This window comes from Eschrichtius robustus, chromosome 15, assembly GCF_028021215.1.
Source record: "Eschrichtius robustus isolate mEscRob2 chromosome 15, mEscRob2.pri, whole genome shotgun sequence".
In the NCBI taxonomy this organism is placed as follows: Eukaryota; Metazoa; Chordata; class Mammalia; order Artiodactyla; family Eschrichtiidae; genus Eschrichtius; species Eschrichtius robustus.
Window position 1 is genome coordinate 38,659,122 of NC_090838.1, and position 19,449 is coordinate 38,678,570.

At 47.4% G+C, this 19,449-nt stretch overlaps 1 protein-coding gene across 1 annotated transcript in view; it reads left to right on the plus strand.

Annotated features, from left to right (window-relative positions):
* The first annotated feature begins 12,630 nt into the window (after nt 1–12,630).
* The window catches only part of EPAS1 (endothelial PAS domain protein 1), an 89,056-nt gene continuing 82,237 nt past the window's right edge, over nt 12,631–19,449 (plus strand). The window contains exon 1 of the mRNA XM_068564792.1: nt 12,631–13,189. Coding sequence (XP_068420893.1) covers nt 13,164–13,189 — 26 coding nt within the window. The 5' untranslated portion in view covers nt 12,631–13,163. The remainder of the gene's footprint in view (nt 13,190–19,449) is intronic.

The window sequence follows — 19,449 nt, forward strand, 5'->3', positions numbered from 1 at the left end:
CAGGCAGGGAGGCAGAAGAACCTGCCCTTCCTGTCAGGTGGGCCTCCCTGCTGGCTTCCCTCCCTCTCTCTCAACACTATTTTAAAAATGTAACCAGAGGCTTACCTTGTCGCTGCCCATCTGCTGCAGAGGAGGGGAGGGCGTTTACCTAAGCAGCCCTCTGCTAGTGGTTGGGGAGGACGGGCCGCCCCTCTTGAAGGAGGCTAATTTAGCAACGACAAAGAGCAGGGGAGAGGGGTCTTTCCTGACTCAACTGATTTAAAATAATCTGATTTTCAATGATATCAAATAAAAACTAAGTGGTGGTTTTTTTTGAATTTCTGAATTTTATTTTATCTATTTTTTATACAGCAGGTTCTTATTAGTTATCTATTTTATACATATTAGTGTGTATATGTCAATCCCAATCTCCCAATTCATCACGCCACCACCCGCCCCCCGCCACTTTACCCCCTTGGTGTCCATACGTTTGTTCTCTACGTCTGTGTCTCTATTTCTGCCCTGCAAACCGATTCATCTGTACCATTTTTCTAGGTTCCACATATATGCGTTACTATACGATATTTGAAAAACTAAGTTTTTAAATGTACAGAATTTGTAGTGTCCTAGTGTGCAAGATTGAGGTTATTGTTTTTCTGTTGTTTTTTTTACAAAGAATTAAAACACTTTAATTCTGGATGATTCTATTGTTTTAAGTGACAATGTGCTAAATTAATATTAGTTTTACTATTTTTTTATTTCCCTATATATTTACAACTGACAGTAAAAGGGTTTTGAATGTTTTGACAAAAAATTTTAAAGGTGATGGAATGATCATAATTTTTCCATTAATTATTAAGATTTTTTTTGCTTGATTTCAGGTTGCATGATCAATTTTTAGTCTCACACTATCATGCAAAGCAAAGACAATTTATTATGTTTTAATTGAAGTACAGTTGATTTACACGTTGTATTAGTTTCAGGTGTACAGCAAAGTGGTTCAGTTATACATACATATGTATCTATTTTTTTCAGATTCTTTTCCCCTATAGGTTATTATAAAATATTGTGTATAGTTCCCTGTGCTATACAGTAGGTCCTTGTCGGTTATCTATTTTACATATAGTAGTGTGTATTTGTTCATCCCAGACTACTAATTTGTCCCTCCCCCCCTTCCCCTTTGGTAACCAAAAGTTTGTTTTCTATGTCTGTGGGTCTATTTCTGTTTTGTATATAAGTTCATTTGCATCTTTTTTTTTAGATTCCACATATAAGTGATATCATATGGTATTTGTCTGGTTTACTTCACTTAGTACGATAATCTCCAGGTCCATCCATGTTGCTGCAGATGGCATTAATTCATTCTTTTTATGGCTGAGCAATATTCCATTGTATAAATATACCACATATTCTTTATCCAGTCATCTGTGGATGGACATTTAGGTTGCTTCCATGTCTTAGCTATTGTTAAGTATGCTGCAGTGAACATTGGGGTGCATGTATCTTTTCTTTTTTTAAAAATTTTTATTGGAGTATAGTTGATTTACAATATTATGTTAGTTTCTGCTGTACAGAAAAGTGCATCAGTCATACATATACGTATAGCCACTCTTTTTTAGATTCTTTTCCCATAGAGGTCATTACAGAGTATTGAATAGAGTTCCCTGTGCTGTACGGTAGGTTCTTATTAGTTATCTATTTAGGTTGTTTTCTTTTTAATTGCGGTATAGTTAATTTACAATGTTGTGTTAGTTTCAAGTGTATAGCAAAGTGATTCAGTTTGGGGTCCATTTGTCCTGACACCTTCTCTTAAACTCCATAGAATCTTCTGGAGAAAAAAGATATATTCATCAGGAAAGAGAAAGGAAGGAGAGGAAAGGAGAAGAAGAAGAAAAGGAACAGGCACAGAAGGCAGGTGGGGGATGGGATTGCCCAGTGCAAGAAGTTTAGTGGAAACTTGCAGGGCCCAGGGATTCCCTCTAAATCCACTCTTCCCAGCTCCAGGGATCTCCTCATGCTGCTTCCACCTAAATAAGTCGAGTTGGACTGTGGGGAAGAGTTCAATTTGCCTTTGACCCTATTTAACATCCCCAAGATGCTACGGCCTCCACAGCCACCTGTCTGTACTTCCAGGGATACACATACAGACCAGGGTTCCCTCCCATGTCAGGGCTGTAATAATTGGCTCCTTGTTTAGAGGGGCATACTCAGGAGATTCTAGAATCCACAGGAATTTTGCTCTGATGCTAATGCCTATTGTGCAAAATTTCAGTATAAAGAGGGCATGAAGGTTTTGTAAAAAATTGGGCTGAACAAGAAAGATAAACTGTTCTTCCGAAGCACTGGAAGAAGTTACCTGGTAACCTGAGCCAAGGGCTACCCAGGTCAAGGCATCCACACTCCGTTCCACAGATGCTCCTAGAGTTTGCAGAGAAATACTCACCACCGTACGTTGATGTCATTACTGCCACGATGGCTACCTAATTATTGGGAACAAACGCGTGGTGGGAAAACTGGCATGTTATGGCTAAAAGGTGAGGGTCCCATCCCATTCCTCACCAGCACACGTGTCACTGTCCTCCTCCAAAGGCCCTATGAGGCACTAATTCATGTGTTCTAAGTGCTCTGCAAAACCAGTAGTAGCTGATAATCTCAGATGGACAAGAATAACTAAACCTCCTCAAGGGGTATTTTGTGTTGCTTCCGTATGCCCTGCCCTTTGCTTTGAGAACCGTAGAGAGGACTCAGTCCCTACTCTCAGCCCAGAATGCTCTCCTGCCACTTCTCTTTCTAGCAAATTCCTCATCACCCTTTAAGATCCAGCCAAAATGTCACCTTCTCTGGAAGCTTTCCTTAACATCCCTCACCCCCAACCAGGCAGACAGGATCATTCCCCATTCTGAACTCCCAGAAAAACAGGGTTTTAACTTCTTAGGTGTGGTATTTCATCTGTTTACAAGTTGGTCTCCAGCAGTAGACTGTGAGCTTTAGAGGGGAGGGCCGTGTTTTATTCATCAGTCTAAGCTAGGTTTCAACCACATCGATGAGTATGAGCTGGATGCTCAATAAATGCTGAAGCATGGAAGAGTGAATGAATGAATGAGATTAATTAATTAAACAGAGGTTAGAATACACACAGCCAACGAGGATGATGCCTCAAGTGCAATGCAATTTGAAGAGGGAATTTGGAAACTTGCATTTTGTGAACACTATCATTTTATTACGTTTTAAAACTTTTAAAACGCTTTCTACTCTTAACAGGTAAAGTCAGTGTGGAATTGTCTATGGGTCTTTCCAGTACATTTCTAATTCTGGCCTTAATTATTAAACCTCAGGCAGATGAGTTTCTCTTTGTAATGCTCTCGTACACAATGAACTCTGGGCTCTCTGCCTTGGAGTCATTTACTTAGAGCTTTACCATCAGCATATTTCTAGGTCAGAAGGCATCTCTCTATCATAAATTACTATCTGATCAGGAGCCTCTTTAATTTAGCCTAAGATAGAATAATTAAGAGGGCTAATCTGCTATGATATAAAAATAACAATTAAGATAGGGCATGCCAAGCCGCATTGTCTAAAAGCTTTAAAACATCTGTGCTTCCTCTTCCTTCTATTGGGGTAGATCACTGAGCACATTGATCACAGCTAGCCTTGCGACCCCAGCATTCATGCACCAGAGACTACAATCTTCTGAGTGAGACCAAGAGAAAATCCTCAGAGTTTAAAATCTTAAGTATTTACAGGCACATTCTCAGCATTGCATCCCTGGTTTTCTTCAAAGGGCAAAGACAGAGGTATGCACTAGAGAGAAATGAAACGTTTAAAATGAGGTCTGTATGGAGAACTTATTTCTTGGCTTGGCACCTGGGGAGGTACACGTGCATGTATATGTGTGTACGTGCGAGTGTATTTGGGGGGCATGTTAATGTGTGCTTTAGAAGGTGCCCCTGAAGTTCTCCCCTCTAACACCAACACTACAGAAGGACCCAACTCCAGACCCCAGAATCATGCAGATAGAAAAGGCCTTTGCGCATAGCACAGGGAGATCAGCTCGGTGCTTTGTGACCACCTAGAGGAGTGGGATGGGGAGGGTGGGAGGGAGGGAGATGCAAGAGGGAAGAGATATGGGAACATATTGTATATGTATAACTGATTCACTTTGTTATAAAGCAGAAGCTAACACACCATTGTAAGGCAATTATACTTCAATAAAGATGTTTAAAAAAAAGAAAAGGCCTTTGCACAGCCACTGGAAATCATAAAGGGGCAAAAATTTCCCTCATTCTTTGTGTATTAATATATTTCAAAATCAAACTCCTGCAGCGTCCAGATCCCTTAAATGCCACGTAACTATCCTTCTCAGTTAGCTTAGGTCCAAAGCCTCGGTTGTCTCTTGCTATCTCTAACTACTTCTTGGATCTGCAGGGGGTTTGCTGAGAACACATGATGATGACTTGGAAGGAAAGCCATTTCTGAGATTGTGAGGCCCTTTCCTCCCATTTTCCTTTTCTGAGATTTAAACCTGGAGAGTGGGCCAGACGTAACTATGATCTCTCTGTGTCTAAGCTCCCTCATAGACATTGCTGGTGCTCCGTTGTCTGCCACAGGAGTGCTCTGAGGATGGCAGGAGGACAAGGAGATCAAGAGGATGTGAGGCAAGAAGATGCTGGAGACCAACTCCTGCCAACTCACATTTTAGCAGAGCATCTGCCTAGACAAGATGCCCAGAATGGTTATCTTCCCATGTAGGAAATGGAAGCCCCGAGGATACAGTCTATGGCCTGACCCTAAGCAGCCCAGAGATGGCCTCACATCTCTGCCAGCCTAGGCTAATGGGGCAGAGACCACCATGTAATTCAGTGATGCGTAGACTATCAAATGGCAGAGCTTAAAGAATTCTAAAGATCCAGCCCTCTCACTTTGTTAACTTATTTTATTTATTCTTTTTTTTTTTGGCTGCATTGGGTCTTCGTTGCTGCACACGGGCTTTCTCTAGTTGAGGCGAGCGGGGGCTACTGTTCGTTGAGGTGCGCGGGCTTCTCACTGCGGTGGCTTCTCTTGGTGCAGAGCACAGGCTCTATGCGCATGGGCTTCAGTAGTTGTGGCACACGGGCTCAATAGTTGTGGCTCGTGGGCTCTAGAGCACAGGCTCAGTAGCTGTGGCGCACGGGCTTAGTTGCTCCGCGGCATGTGGGATCTTGCCAAACCAGGGCTCGAACCTTTGTCCCCTGCATTAGCAGGTGGATTCTTAACCACTGAGCTACCAGGGAAGCCCCCCTCTCACTTTAAAGAAAAGGAAACTGAGGCCCAGAGATAGAAAATTAGTTGTTCAAGGAACTCATACCAGAATGTCGGTTCCTTGAGGAATGGAATATGTCTCTTTGCTCTTGGTATTACCAGTGCCTAGCAGGGTGCCTGGCATACAGTGAGCAGTCAAGAGATGCTGATCAAGTAAATACTGCATATGAATGAATAAGTGAATGAATGAATGAGTACGTCAGCCAAGATTTTTAGCTGCAAGTAACAGAAATGTTCTCTAGTTAATCTGAGGAGAAATGGTTCATTAAAAAGTTCTGGGTACCTCACAAAATCTCTGGGAGGGCTGGAGAGCCAGCCTCAGAGGTTCAGCAACCAGAAACAAAGCCTCAAACTGGAACCATAGTTGCCACTGCAGATGACTGTAGTTTGCACGAACTCATGACTCTGGATGCTGATGCCAGCACTGCTAGCATCAAGATGCTGTCACCAAGGTGGCACCCACTTTGCAAGGTGCCTGCTTCCCTCAACCACTAGATTCAAAGTCTGGGCGGATGTGTCTGATTCAAAGAACCTGAGTCTCATGTCCATATCCTGAGTTCCAGGGAGGCCTAGGGCATCTGGCATTTTTACTTTCTATAGTGAAAGGCAGGCTTTGCTTCACGAGGTAAATGAGGAACTCCCCAAACATAGAAAGATGCTAAGGTTTAGATGCCAAGGGGCTAAGAAGAAAGAAGAATGTCCATTACCATGAATGAATTAAGAAAATGTGTGGTGCATTTGGCTAGCTCTGGCCTCTGTTTGCCCTGTTTGGCTGACTCTTGCTTTAAGATGTCCCTCCCTCTTGCAGCCTCCCTATCACTTATTTCTGGGAGTCCCTGGAGCATTTTCCACAAGTTCTCTCTGTTGCTGCCATTTTCTTCCTAGCCTTCTACAGCACTTCCTGTGATTTCCATAGTTAAGTCCTCCTTCAAAATTGGGTCAGTACCTTTGCCACTGCCTCCTGGGCCCACTTTCTTTTTCTGGGCCACCTCTTGACTCTCTTCCAATGAGTCTCCAACATTACTGTGGCTTTTGATGTCATCCACATGCACAGCTTTGAAGGGACCCAAAGACCCCTAAAACAGTTATGTTGAACAAGTGGGATTTGTATGGTACAATTACAAGGTGACATTATTATTTTCTTCCATTAAACGTCTGATGGACTATTTAGTTCCTATTTTGAGTAAAACCTCCTTTAGGTCCGAAGACTTTTCCAGTCACTCTTAAGCAGTAAAAATGGAAATTCCTTTGCTCGTACTAAATAATAGTCTAAGTCCAGTGTAATAATAAAAACTCCAAGCTTCATCCCAAGTTAAAGCTCTGTCCTCCTCAACTCAGACCTCCTTCAGCCTGGAAGCCTGTGTGGACGGAAGATAGATGGTGTCTGTTGCTTGCAACGTAGAATCTTGACTTAATAGATTCATTCGTTTGTCCGTTCATACATTCATGTATTCATTTGGTCAGCATTTACTGAGTGCCCATTTTATGCCAGGTGCCCTGCTAGGTACTGAGGATACTAAGATATTCCTCACCTGGCACATTTACTCCCATCCCCCTACTACCTTACCTTTGTCTCTCTAGTATAGGAGGGAGGAAAAGTAAAGAGTAGGAAAGATCTTTTTTTTTTTTTTTTTTTAACTAACATGGGTGTAATTCCCTGTGGCAGCTGTTCCCCTTTCGTCATCTTTGTGTGTTTGCTGGATATTCCCCGATGGTCCCCTCCAATTGCAGCCCTCATGGCTCCTGCAGCTGGCCACTTGTGATCTTCCCAGAGTTTCTTCCTCCAGTGGCACTTCCACTTTCTTCTGCTGAGATCTCCTTGAAGAAGTGCATCTGGACAGTATCCTCCTTAAAATTCTAGATGGTTAAGCCTGTGGATTCCACATCCAATCTGTAAACACTGGGCAAGGTAATAGACCTAGTGATGGCTGCCCAGATCCCCCTTCAGAAATGAAGGGCATACTCCCCCAGGTGCTGTTGCCCAAGGTCATACCTCTTCCCCAAGGGCAGCCAGCACCAACAGCTGATCAGTGCAGAGGTATAAAGTCCTAGCCCCTCCAGCTCACTGTGGGGCAACTGTGAAGGGCCATTCCAGCTTCAGAGGTTCCTGGGGGCGGGGATTGGATGAGGTCTTTGTTGAGGCTCCACTTCTCCCTCTGCCCAGTTCTGCTTCCTTCCCTTTCCTCCCACAGGTGCTGATTCCAAGACCACTTCCTAGTAAACCTCCCTCTATGCTCACCTCCCCCTCACGCTGGCTTCCAGGGAATCCAACCTGCAACATGCACCATCGCAGTGATGTAGGTGAGAGGGAGGAACTTCCGAACCCAGCCCTCCCCCTGGCTGCAACAAGCCACTTCGGCCAGCCTCTCACCCATAGGCAATCCCCTGTGTCCCTCAAGCTCTAGAGGACAGGTATCAATCTCAGTACATGGTCTCCAGGAAGCCCCAGTCACTAGACCTGGAGAGAGTGGTCAGGAGGGTCCTCTTTTCCTCCGCGGTACGGGAAGGGGGAATTCCATGACATTGACAACTCTACCCTCAAGACCCAACGTCTAGCCCTCATCCATATCAATCCAGGCACTCCCTTGAGGTAAGCATTGGCTAAAGCATGCAAAACCATCTTCAGAAAGCTCTTTCTCCGGTTCTGTATTTTGGAAGGAAGGGGAGTTGGTTCCTCTTGTCTTGGGGCCTCAGTTGAAACTGAGCTAGAAAAAGTCCCATTTTAACACCCGGTGATAGGCCAAAGCCACACTACAGGAGTGGGGAGGGTGCCTCTGACCCCCATTCTGTGTCATTCTTAGTTATGCAGGCTCCAGGGTAGTGCTGTTTGGCGACCAATATCATCATTTTTAGTGACAGTAGCACCTTCATTTCTGCTTGTGCCTTTTTCTGAGGTGAGGCTGGTGTGTCCTTTCTATCGGCCGTTCCTCCCACATGTGTGTGATTTTACCACCCTGGCGATGGCACCCACCAGCCTGGCAGATGGGCCAGTCTAGGTGGGGCTTCTCTGGGCCCTAGCTGCTTCCATGGCTGGGACTCTAGATTTTTCTACCTTTTCACTCAGTCTCTCTACCCTCCCACCCTCCATCACCAAATTCTTACAGCACTTATTGTTTAGACTCTATGATTTGTCTCTCAATTCTTGTGTTAAAAAAAATTTAAGAATATATAAATTGTATATATCAATTTAAAAATAGTTTTGGGGAGAAAACGGGAATCATTACTACATTAAAAGATTCTTATTGATTTCAGAAGCCTTGAAAAGTGAGTAAATGTGTGTCTCATTATCTGGAAATGCAGGGTGTGCACAAATAGACTGTCCCCTCCTGGAGGGAAGGGAACCACTGGCTCTTCCTCTTCCACCAGATTGATGCCTTGAAGCAGGATACATGGTAGCCATGGACCAATGACTCCTTTGCTACTAGTTTAAGGACAGCATGATAGACAGACAGGACCTTTCATGGGCAAAACCTCATCCCTAGACCTAGAAATGGAAGCCATTAGGCTCTAAGTCATTGATTATCCAGACTTGAGGTGTTGGGGAATCTGTGGTTCTTTAAAACTGGATCCTTCTTATCAATAAGCGCTTAGGAATTCAAGTAGGAAAAAAAGCTTGACCCTTTCCTCCATAAAAATCACAGAACTCTTTTTGAAAGATGACAGATTCTGGATTGGGGGTGTCAAAAGTCACAACATTTAATGTTAGATACGGCATATGTCTGTGTGAACTATCCCATAGCTTTGGCCTGAAGCCAGACACGGGAGGGGTAGGGTATGGTTTTCTGGTGCTGGAGTTCAGTGACGGGAAGTGTGAGGACAGATTTTTGTAAAGTCACAACTTAAGAGTTGGTTTCGTTTGGAGGGAGTAACATGCAAGTGTTACTTGTTATTTCAAGTGTTATTTCAACAGAGAAAGAGCCCTGGCCTCTGTGATTGCCCTTCCTCCCATCTCTGCTCCCAAGCCTGCAGGCTCTGCCAACCCCCAAACAACTAAATGGCCAGATGAGGGCCAGATGGGTAATCCTTGAGATAACATACCTGGTAGCACAACATACCTGGTAGCACCAGGACTAGTGCGGGGTCTTGCATGACTCTGAGAGCCTCTCTTCCCTCGCCTGAGTTTCCGCCCTGATATATAATAATGCGCTGAAAGTTGTAAAATACTAAAGAAATAGCCCAGCCTTCCAATATCTCTTCTCCTGGGAGATCCCACCATTCCAACATAATTTCCAACCACATCCTGGACCATACTGTTACTTTAACGGATTACTGAGGTCTTATTTCTTCCATCTGCACACTGCATCCCAGGTGCCTGCTATCTATCAAGTTTGTAACTTAACTCCTTGTGTCTGTCCCATCCTCCTAGGGGTGTGCTCTATAGAGGAGAGGAAGCTAGAGACCCAGTCTTGTTCCTTGTTAAAACAAGATGGGTGTTTCCCTGCTGCCACAGCCTTTGTCACCAAGCAGTTCGGTCTATAGTTGGGAGAAGGTGGGAAGATTTGCTGGGAGATGGGCAGTTTGCTCCCATTTTAAGCAGCTTGGGTGCTTTGCCTAGCAGTGCCCTCTGCTGCCCTCTGTGGCCAAAACATCAAGGTCTGTAGAGACACTAAATCCTGGGATCCATCTCTCCCTGCCATCATCTTTTAAAGCTTTTCTCCTTTAGTTCTCCATGGGCTTTAAAAAGTAAAATGGGACACTCTAGCCACTCTCAGCTTCTTCCTGCAAAGGTTGTTGAACTGAATCCTAGAAGAAATCTTAAGAGGTCATTGGGCCCCTCAGCTCTGCTGGCTCCAATCCTTCTGAGAATTATATAGGCTTTTAGCGAAACTCTCACTGCCAAAATCCCAGATTCTTCAAAGTTACTCACTGGGATTTCCACAAAATCTGCGTGGTTGTTTACTTTAGCTCGGGACCTTTCGCTTAGAGGGCAGAAGTCCCGATTAGAAACATGGGCAGGCTGGCCATGAGAAGGATCTATGTTAATAGGGTTGATGTGTTCTTGACTGACACTTTACCTTTCCACTTTTTTTTTTTTTTAACACCTAAGAAGTTAATTTCATAAGCTCAACCTTGCTAAAATGTTCTCTTTGGTTTGGAGGTGTTGCTTTGTGACTGGCAAGCACAGCTGAGGACTCAGACGTTTCTCCTTGCTCTGGCAGTGCATGGCCTTCGGCACCTGAAAGCCATCAAAGCACCTGTTTCTTCTCCCACTCCAGTCCCAAGGGAGGTGAGTAAGCTTATTGCTAATTAATAGAGAACTGTGTCTCACAAATTTGAATTCTGCATTAAGACAAGTAAATGTGTCCATTAGGATTGGCTGGCTGGAGAAGCCCTATACAAAATCAACCCATTCCTGAAACCCACTGGCACCAAGAAATGGTTCCCTAGAGGGATTTGCAATTTTTGTTTGAATTTCTTAACTGTCAGGCCTGATATTTGGTTTCAAAGTCTGTGTGCACAGTGCTCAGCAACCCTAGGAAAATGAGAAAATGTGCTTGGTTCCTCAGTTCTCCACTGCTTTTTTCGCCTATCCTTATTCTGCTTTCCAGTGCCTTCCAAAAGCTCCTGAAAAATATCTCCACCCCTCTTACAGGATGCAAGGGAAAAACACATGTTTATTTTGTATTTTGGTGGTGACACAGACTTACACCAAAAAAATTCTTATGTATATTATTTTTTCTTGACATTTATTTTTGTATTATGGTTAAAAAAAAGCATAAATTTACCACCTTGACCATTTTTAAGCGTACAGTTCGGTATTGTTAAATATGTTCACATTGTTCATTGTCTAGAACTTTCTCATCTTGCAGAACACAAACTCTATGCCTATTAAACACGAATCCCTCACCCCACCCCCTTCTAGTTTTTTTGTTTGTTTTCTATGAATCTGACTAGTTTAGAAACTTCAAGAGTGGAATCACACGGTGTTTGTCTTTTTGTGACTGGCTTATTTCACTTAGTATAACAGTCCTGAAGGTTCATTACGCAGATTATTTTTATATAAAATGTGGGGAAACTAAGGGGGGAAAAGGAACAGCAAGGCTTAGGGTCTGAGGGTGCCACCCATGCTTTCTCTTCTCTTCAACTCATACCTGTGACGCCTGCAGGGACCTTCTCAAATGAGCTTCAAAGATTAAGAGCCCCCGGTCCCTTCCAGAAATGTCCCTGCTGGATCGGCGCCATGTAGGTAGGGAATAGGGTGGGATTCTTGGGAGAGCAGCTCAGCGAAGGACAGAGCAGAGGCTCCCTAGCGGGCGCGGGTCCATAACAGCGCTTAAAGAGCAGCTGGAAAAATCCCTGCGCTCTAACGGCCTGCCCCTGGATCTCTACGATCTCCCCACACCCAACACCTGCAGTCCCTTACCAGGGCTTCAATCGGAACGTGGAAATACACTGGGCAGCCCTGAAATTCTGCGATTTGAGGACACGCTGTCAACTCTTATCCCAAGATCACATTGTAAAGCCAGACTGCCTTCTCCAATTCTGAACCGGCCCGGACCCGCGCGGTGGTGGCCAGGTGTTGGGAGCAGGATGCGGCAAGCCAGACCGCTCGAAGGACCTCCTCTCCCGCAACCCCGCTAGCTCAGCACAACCCAGCAAGCAACCGACGTGCCAGCTGAAGGAAGAGAAGAGCAGAGGCAGCACTAGCTCAATTTCACTGCACTGTTTCCCGCGGACCCAAAGGCGCAGGGGATCGGTCTCCCAGCCTCTCTCTTTCCGGATGGCAAAGCCAGCTGCGTTCTGCCGGAAAAATAAGCGCATCGCCCAGGCCGAGAGCGCAGCCGCTGGGGCCCTCGGAATTACCGTCACCGGGCCCAATGGGACACGCAGCGAGGCGAAGGACGCGGGAGCGCGGCACCGCCGAGCGGCTCTGCGAAGCGCGGGACCCTCGGCGCTCGCGGTTGTGCCCTGATCCCAGGGCAGGGCAGAGGTGGGAGGACGCCGGCGCACGGGAATACTCTCGCTCCTGCAGCACTCCCGGAGACCGACTCCTCGCTGCCGCCTAGCCCCACTTAAGGTGCGCCTCCCCGGTGCGGAGTCCCTCTTAGCTCCCCGCCACCCCTTAGACCTCATAAACAACTTCTGGAACCGCAGAAGGCGGAAGCCGGGCGGGCGGGCCGCAACCGAGCGGAGCGCGGGGGCAGTGGGGCGGGCCGGGGTCAGGGCAGAGGCTGCGGCCGCGCTTCCCTATTGGCCGGGACGCCGTGGGCTGCCCGGGCGCGCGGCGCGGGCGGGATGGGGCGGGGCGCGCGGGGGCGGGGCCCTCCGGCGCGCGCCCGCCCCCGCCCGCTGCGCCCGCGCCCCTCGCGCCCTCCCCACCCCCCCCGCAGGCCGCCGGAGTTTTTAAAGTGGGCTGGCGGCCCCGCGAGCTCGACATTCGCGAGCGGTCCGCCGCACAGCTCCGGCGCCCGTCGCCTCCCGCCCCAGCTTTCCTGAGGCGGCCGTACAATCCTCGGCAGTGTCCTGAGACTGTATGGTCATCTCAGCCTCCGCGTCCGCTCGGCCCCAGACTCTGCGAACTCCCGTCGTTTGAGCCGCTTCTTCTTTTTTGAAAACCCAGAAGAGTGACTCCCGACTCCTTTTCCAAGGAAAAAGGAACCTCGGCCCCCTTCTCGCTGCCCTTTTTTTGCGTGTGACAGCCTCCTCCCACTCCTTTCCCCGACCCCGCCTCCGCGTGCAGGTTCCTCCCCGTCACCTTTCTCCACCCCCCTCCCCCGCACCTAGCCAGCCGCCCGCAAACTTCCACCTGACTGTGCGGGCGCTCGGGACCTTTAACACAGGCGCGGGCCTCCGGGAGTGGGCTAGGGCCACAGCGAAGGTAGCGGCGGCAGCCCCCACCGGCCCTGGAGCTCAGGTGTTCGGCGTCTCAAAGGGCCCCCGCGACAATGACAGCTGACAAGGAGAAGAAAAGGTAAACGGGCGTCCGGAGCTGGTCCAGGGTGGGGGGGTGGGAGTGGCGGGGCTTCGCGGGACCGGCGCGACCGCGAGCCGCTGGGAGAGGAGCGCGGAGCGGTATTTGAGGCCGGGGGATAGATTTGGAAAGTTTGGCAGGGGAGGGCAGGTGCCCCGTCTGGGGACGCGCGGCTGCGGCTTCGCGGTTGAGAGTTCTGTGGCCCGAAGGAGTCGGGAATCTGCGCGGGCAGCGAAGCCAGGAGGCCGAGGGAGATGGCCCTAGAGGTCGGAGGTGCTCCCGGGGTACCTTCCAAAATCCATCCCCCCAAACCCACACCCGCACCAAACCCCCGCGGCCAGCATGTTGAAATGTTTCTTGGTTGACTGGGCTCAGGTCAACTTTCGACTTTCTCACGGCCCGCATGAGGGGCAGCACCCACTCCTCTCTTTTCCTCGGGACCCTTGGGGTTCTTCCAAACGAGCTCTGCCCGTGCTGCTCCCCAAACTGGCAAGGGGCCGGAGGCGGAGCGCGGCGCTGGGAAGGGCCCCGGTAGAGCGGCCAGGACGCAGCAAAGGGCCACACTCCAGGGTTCCAGACCCTACGGAAGATGGGAGAAGCCGCTTTCCTGATCCCGCACCTTGCCTCGGCGGGAGAGTGGGTAGTGGGCCGGGCTGCCTCGCGGAGGCAGGTGTCTTGGTGTGTGGGGAGGGGATGGCGATACCGGGCGCTCCCGGCAGGTCCCGGTGTCTCTCTCCCAAGAGGACAGAGAAGGGCAGCCACGATCTGCTCGCCTGCCCTCTCCAGCGTCTCGGCACTGGTGGAGAGGCAACCCCGGCCAACTCTCACTGCCCTCTCCCGGCGAGGGTGAGAGCGCACGGCGTGGCGCGCAGACGTGGGAACCGCCTTGCCTCCCGCAGTCGTGCGTGGCTTGCCGCCCGGCCCCCCTCTCCTCCCAACCTCCGTTCGTGCTGCCCCGCGGGCTGGAGCTTTCAGCCCCGTTTTCGACGGCGGCTGGCGGGGCTGGTGTGCGGAGAACTGTAATCGAACGCGCGGCCGGCTGAAGGGCCTGAGCCGCTGGAGATCAGCTGCTGGGAGGCTGTGCGGTGGTTCGGGGAATGGGGACCCAGCCGCGATGGGCTGGGGTGACCGGCCTCGAGCCGGGGAGCCCGAAGAGCTCAGTGCTTGGGTCGATTTACTCTTGTTTCGACTTCCACTGTGGGACCGGAGCCAGAAGCCGTGTATCCTCTGGTCGAAAGCGGCGGTTCCCACCTCGGGGCACCGATAAGGATTTGATAAACGGGAGCGAATCGCGCCCGTTCTGGCCGAGCGCCCGGGCCCTTCGCTCCCGGATCGCTGGGGGGAGGGGATTGAGCCCGGCTCCCGGGTTGAGGCCGCAGCTCCCCTCCCGCGTCACGGTGGCGCCCCCAGGTTTGAGACGGCTGAGGGAGTCTTGCCCTGGCCGTTCTGGGCCCTGAGACTGCAGCCGTCGCTCGCCCCCGGGGGCCTCGGAGCAGCCCTGGAGTCCTGTGTCTTTGAAGGGCAGCGAAGCAGGGAAGGGACTTTAAGATTCCAACGCATTTTGTTAAACCAGTATAGCCTGCCAATAGTAATGGCTGAACGATTAGAAGACAAAGTTATAGTCAGCTTCTCTGCGCGCGCTAGGCTCTGGAGCCGGCGAGGGAACTTATTGTACATTTTACAACTGTGATGCCTATCGGTGAATGTTGCAATCGCGGAGGTGGGGCCTGATGGTAATCTTGACAGATGTGTGAAGTGTCAGCTTCTCCCGCGCGGCTTTGCGCGGGTCCTGTACTATTATGTATGTTAATCGTCGCAAGAAACTTGGGAGCAGGGGCAGAACTATTTCGACATATCTGGCTGTAGTGCCTCTTTCGTTAGAGATAGAGGGAGCCCGAATCGGAGCAGGAAAAAGTTGGGCAATCAGACTCCGAATTATTCGCTAGAGCGGCAGGTTTAAGAACCACTGTGGGGATTGCCTGTGAGATGCCTAGGAGGCCAGAGGCGGTGGCCCCGCGTGTCTGCTTTCTGCGCCTTGCCTTTGGTTTTATGTCGCAGACTGGCAGGGCAAACAGTGTGTCCCTCACCATCCGGAGTCCTAAGAGAGGTTGTCCAATTCCTGTTGGGCTAATTGTTTTGAGACATATTTACTTTTCTAGTCTGGCTCTGTTTGCTGGGGGCATGCTCCTTGCAGGACCAAGGTGTAATTCAAATATGTGAACCAATGCATTGAAAGTTGGTGTGTCATGTAAGTGGCGGTCCTTAGCTTTGCCAGAGTGCCTCACAAGTTCGGTGTGACACCTGCTATGGGGGCTTTCAGATTAGGATTCTGTGTATAGGTTCTTAAGATGTGATTCTTCTGGTTCTGCAGAGCCATTTCTTCCCCAAAATTCCAGATTCATGGAACATTTGCAATGTTCCTTCTAACAACAGTCTTTCAAGAAGTGGGCGGGATTATTTTGTTCCAGAACGTTCATGCATCGATGGAGATGTTAATGTTTAATAAAAAAGAGTTTGCTTTCTAAACGTTGGCTGGCCAACTGGGTTTCAAAGTGTGCTCTTTTAGCGGTGGTGGGAATTCCTAGTGACATCAGAGATGGCCAGAAACGAGCTTGCTAAGGGTGCTGCACTCACTCACTTTCTGCACTCGTCTGTCAGGAGTGAAGTGAAGGTCTCATTAATCAAGGTTCCTGGTTCTGTGAAGAGCTAGAAAGTGTCTGGGCTACTCACTTCCTGATAAAACAATTTCTGAGCCCCTTCCCTGGAAGAGAAAATAGTCTGGAAGTTCTTAGGTACATGGGGATTGGAGAGTGGTTTGGGTAAATATAAGTTGGATCCTTGGATAATCAGGGATCAAAGTCCATTCCCAAAGCCAGACCCAGCTCAGAGCTCCTTTCCAGAAAGCTTCTATTGCTTAGTGTGGGGCCTTTGGTGGGAGGAAGATCAGGAGTAGCAGATCAGAAGTTTTCTATCTCCGGCTCCCCCTGCCAACTGGATGTAGTGGTTCCTCTGCTAAAATAAAATCAAAGCCCACCTTTTTTTCTATTCGGAAGGCAAAAGTATTGCTGGACGGTTTTTCTCAATTTAAATATATTTACTATAAATATTCCTTCAACATTTGATGTCTCTTTCCAATTGCATTACCAGAATGCAGGTGTGATAAGGAATTGATGGAACACATTATAGTTTCAGGTGAATAAAATTTAATTCACACAGCTTTCATGAAGTTCAAAAGAATGCTATGACTACAGGTTTTTTTCAGCATTGCTGATGGGAAGCTTACGATTATTTTATGCAAGGACTGTTCTCCGGTGGAGCAAATTGCTTTATGAGGCAGAGAACTACCTGTCAGCAGAGACATTCAAGCAGCTACTATTGATAGATTGATTCCTGTATTGAATAAGTTAGCATTTTTACTAGGAGTGAAAACCAGGAGACCAAAACTGTTTAATTCACTTTGAATGTAAATCAGTCAGTCTGTGTCTCTCTCTTTCTGTGTGTGTGTGTGTGTGTGTGTGTGTGTGTGTGTGTGTGTGTGTAGGGTGATCCTCAACTTTCTAGGAATCTATTCTGTAAAATGTTTACAAATAGAAGGAACCAATTAGATAATTCTTAGTGCTCCAGGATTTCAGCCCAATACATTTGAAAATATTTGCTGTCATTAATTATCTCAAGATTTAGGCTTTTCTACTTCTCAGAAAATCTCTCCAGTGGTATTGGCCTTTTTTTGTTTGTTTGTATTTTCCTCAGTTCTGTCCCATACCAACATGAGTTTTCATTTTAGCCTAATAAATCTTCCCTATTGTATTTGGTACTGACCATCATTGATAGTTCATAGCAGGTAGGGCTTTTGCCAGTATTGTAAAGTTATCAATGTTTGCTCGCAGGGTCCCCAGTACCCTTTACCCCCACCCTCCCCAGTACCAATGTCTAGTTTCATGATGAAAACCAGCTCTGCTATTCACGATGTAAACCAATAAAGACAACAAATGTGTATTGAACACCTACTCCCTCTTTGGATAAAATGCTGGAGAGATATTAAGAAATAAGGGAATGTGGTCCTGGTCTTCAAGTTGCTTAGTTTGTTTGTGAGGAGGGGAAGGACACACAAGGAAGCTTAACTAAAAATACAGTAGCTGGCAGCTTACCTGTCACTTTTCTGTTGAGATCAAATCGTTTGAAGCTAAAGATAAGAAGTTCTTAATAGCATTTCAATCGGTAACTACACATTTAAGCACAGACAATTATTGAGAAGTATTGTGTGTTGGGGAGTGGGAGAATGGGTTCCTAGTTTTCCCTGGAATCACACAGGGTAGGCCCTGATCACCAGCATAAAGACTGGCTCTGAGGGAGGTCAAACAGGGGGAGTCAGTGTTGAGGGTAATGAGAGTAATGAAAAGTGGGGGGGTTCAAGGGTATCCCTGTGGTGTTGTCTGACACCATAGACAGAAGGGCCCCCAAAGCTGAATGTTTACTCTTCTTTGTACACTTGCTTTGGTGAGGGGCATGGAGGGAGGCTCGGGATAGAGATTCTGGTCCTGCTGAGGATAATCGTGGAGATAGCTATGATTCTAGGAAGACCAAGAAGGGAGAGAGAGTTTCTTAATCTGGGCTTTGTGAATGGACTTCAGAGGGGTGGTCCATGAGCCTCTGAAACTGGCTGCTGGTATTATGGATAAAAGCATATTTTTCCCCAAGGGAAGTCAGTTCAGCTCTAATAGGCTTTCCAAAGTTCTGTGATCTGGAGAAGGCAAGCCCTTGCTCTTGGATGTCTGATTTGGCAACTGCCTTACCTTTTAGGATCTTACTGTTCAGGTCTCAGAGAGGTCCTCCATTTCACTGCCAGTGTCCCTCCCTGTCTTGGAGATGGGAGAGGAGGTTGGTGTGTACATCTAGTAAAGATTCTGTAGTGCAGCTTAACCTTACCTGTACCCACCTGTCTGTCCACCCACATGTCTACCCTCAGTAATGGGAGGAAGGGGAACCGAGTGCCCTGCACAGGCTTAATTCTGGTGTGGTTCATTCTTTTTAGTAATTTTTAAAAATTTGTATTGGAGTACAGTTGCTTTACAATGTTGTGTTAGCTTCTGCTGTACAGCAAAGTGAATCAGCTATACATATATCCCCTCTTTTTTGGATTTCCTTCCCATTTAGGTCATCACAGAATACTGAGTAGAGTTCCCTGTGCTATACAGTAGGTCCTCATTAGTTACTTGTTTTATACATAGTAGTGTATATATGTCAATCTCAATCTCCCAGTTCATCCCACCCCTCCCTTCCCCCACCCACCTCCCCCAGTATCCATACATCCATTCCCTATGTCTGTGTCTCTACTTCTGCTTTGCAAATAAGTTCATCTGTATCATTTTTCTAGATTCCACATATAAGTGATATTATACGATATTCATTTTTTTCTTCTGACTTACTTCACTGTGTATGACAGCCTCTAGGTCCATCCATGTCTCTGCAAATTGCACACTTTCGTTCCTTTTTAATGACTGAGTAATATTCCATTGTGTACATGTATGGTGTGGTTCATTTTGTTACTGCTTCTTAAAATGGCCATGAAATCTTATCCTCATGTTTTCCATCGTCCTCAAACAGTTATTGGAGGTCTTTTTAGGTACTAGGAATGTGGGTGTCCTTAATAGAAATTATATCTGCAATAGGACGAAACAAAAAAAACTCAAACACATATTTGTGTAAACACTGTCCTCAGAACTTTCCATGGGTGAACTCTTTTAATCCTCATAACAACCTGTGAGATAAGCCCTGTCATTATCCCCATTTCACTGATGGGAAAACCAAAGTATAGAAAGGTGAATTGCCAAAGGTCAAATGGGTAGTATGGGTGGAGCTGGGATTCGAATGGGGCAAAATGCCTCCAGAGCCTGTACTCTTTTTTTTGTTGTTGTTAGTATGTTTTTTAAACTTTATTTATTTATTTATTTAGTAACATCTTTATTGGAGTATAGTTGCTTTACATTGTTGTGTTAGTTTCTGCTTTATAACAAAGTGAATCAGCTATGCCTATACATATACCCCCATATCCCCTCCCTCTTGCATCTCCCTCACACCCTCCCTATCCCACCTCTCTAGGTGGACACAGAGCACCGAGCTGATTTCCCCAGAGTCTGTACTCTTAACCAGTGATCCACACTGCCTTACCTTACCTAAGATATCTATAAAGTATCTAGTACCATGCCCAACCCATCGAAAGTACTCTATAAATGATAACTGCTTTTGCTGTTGTATTTATA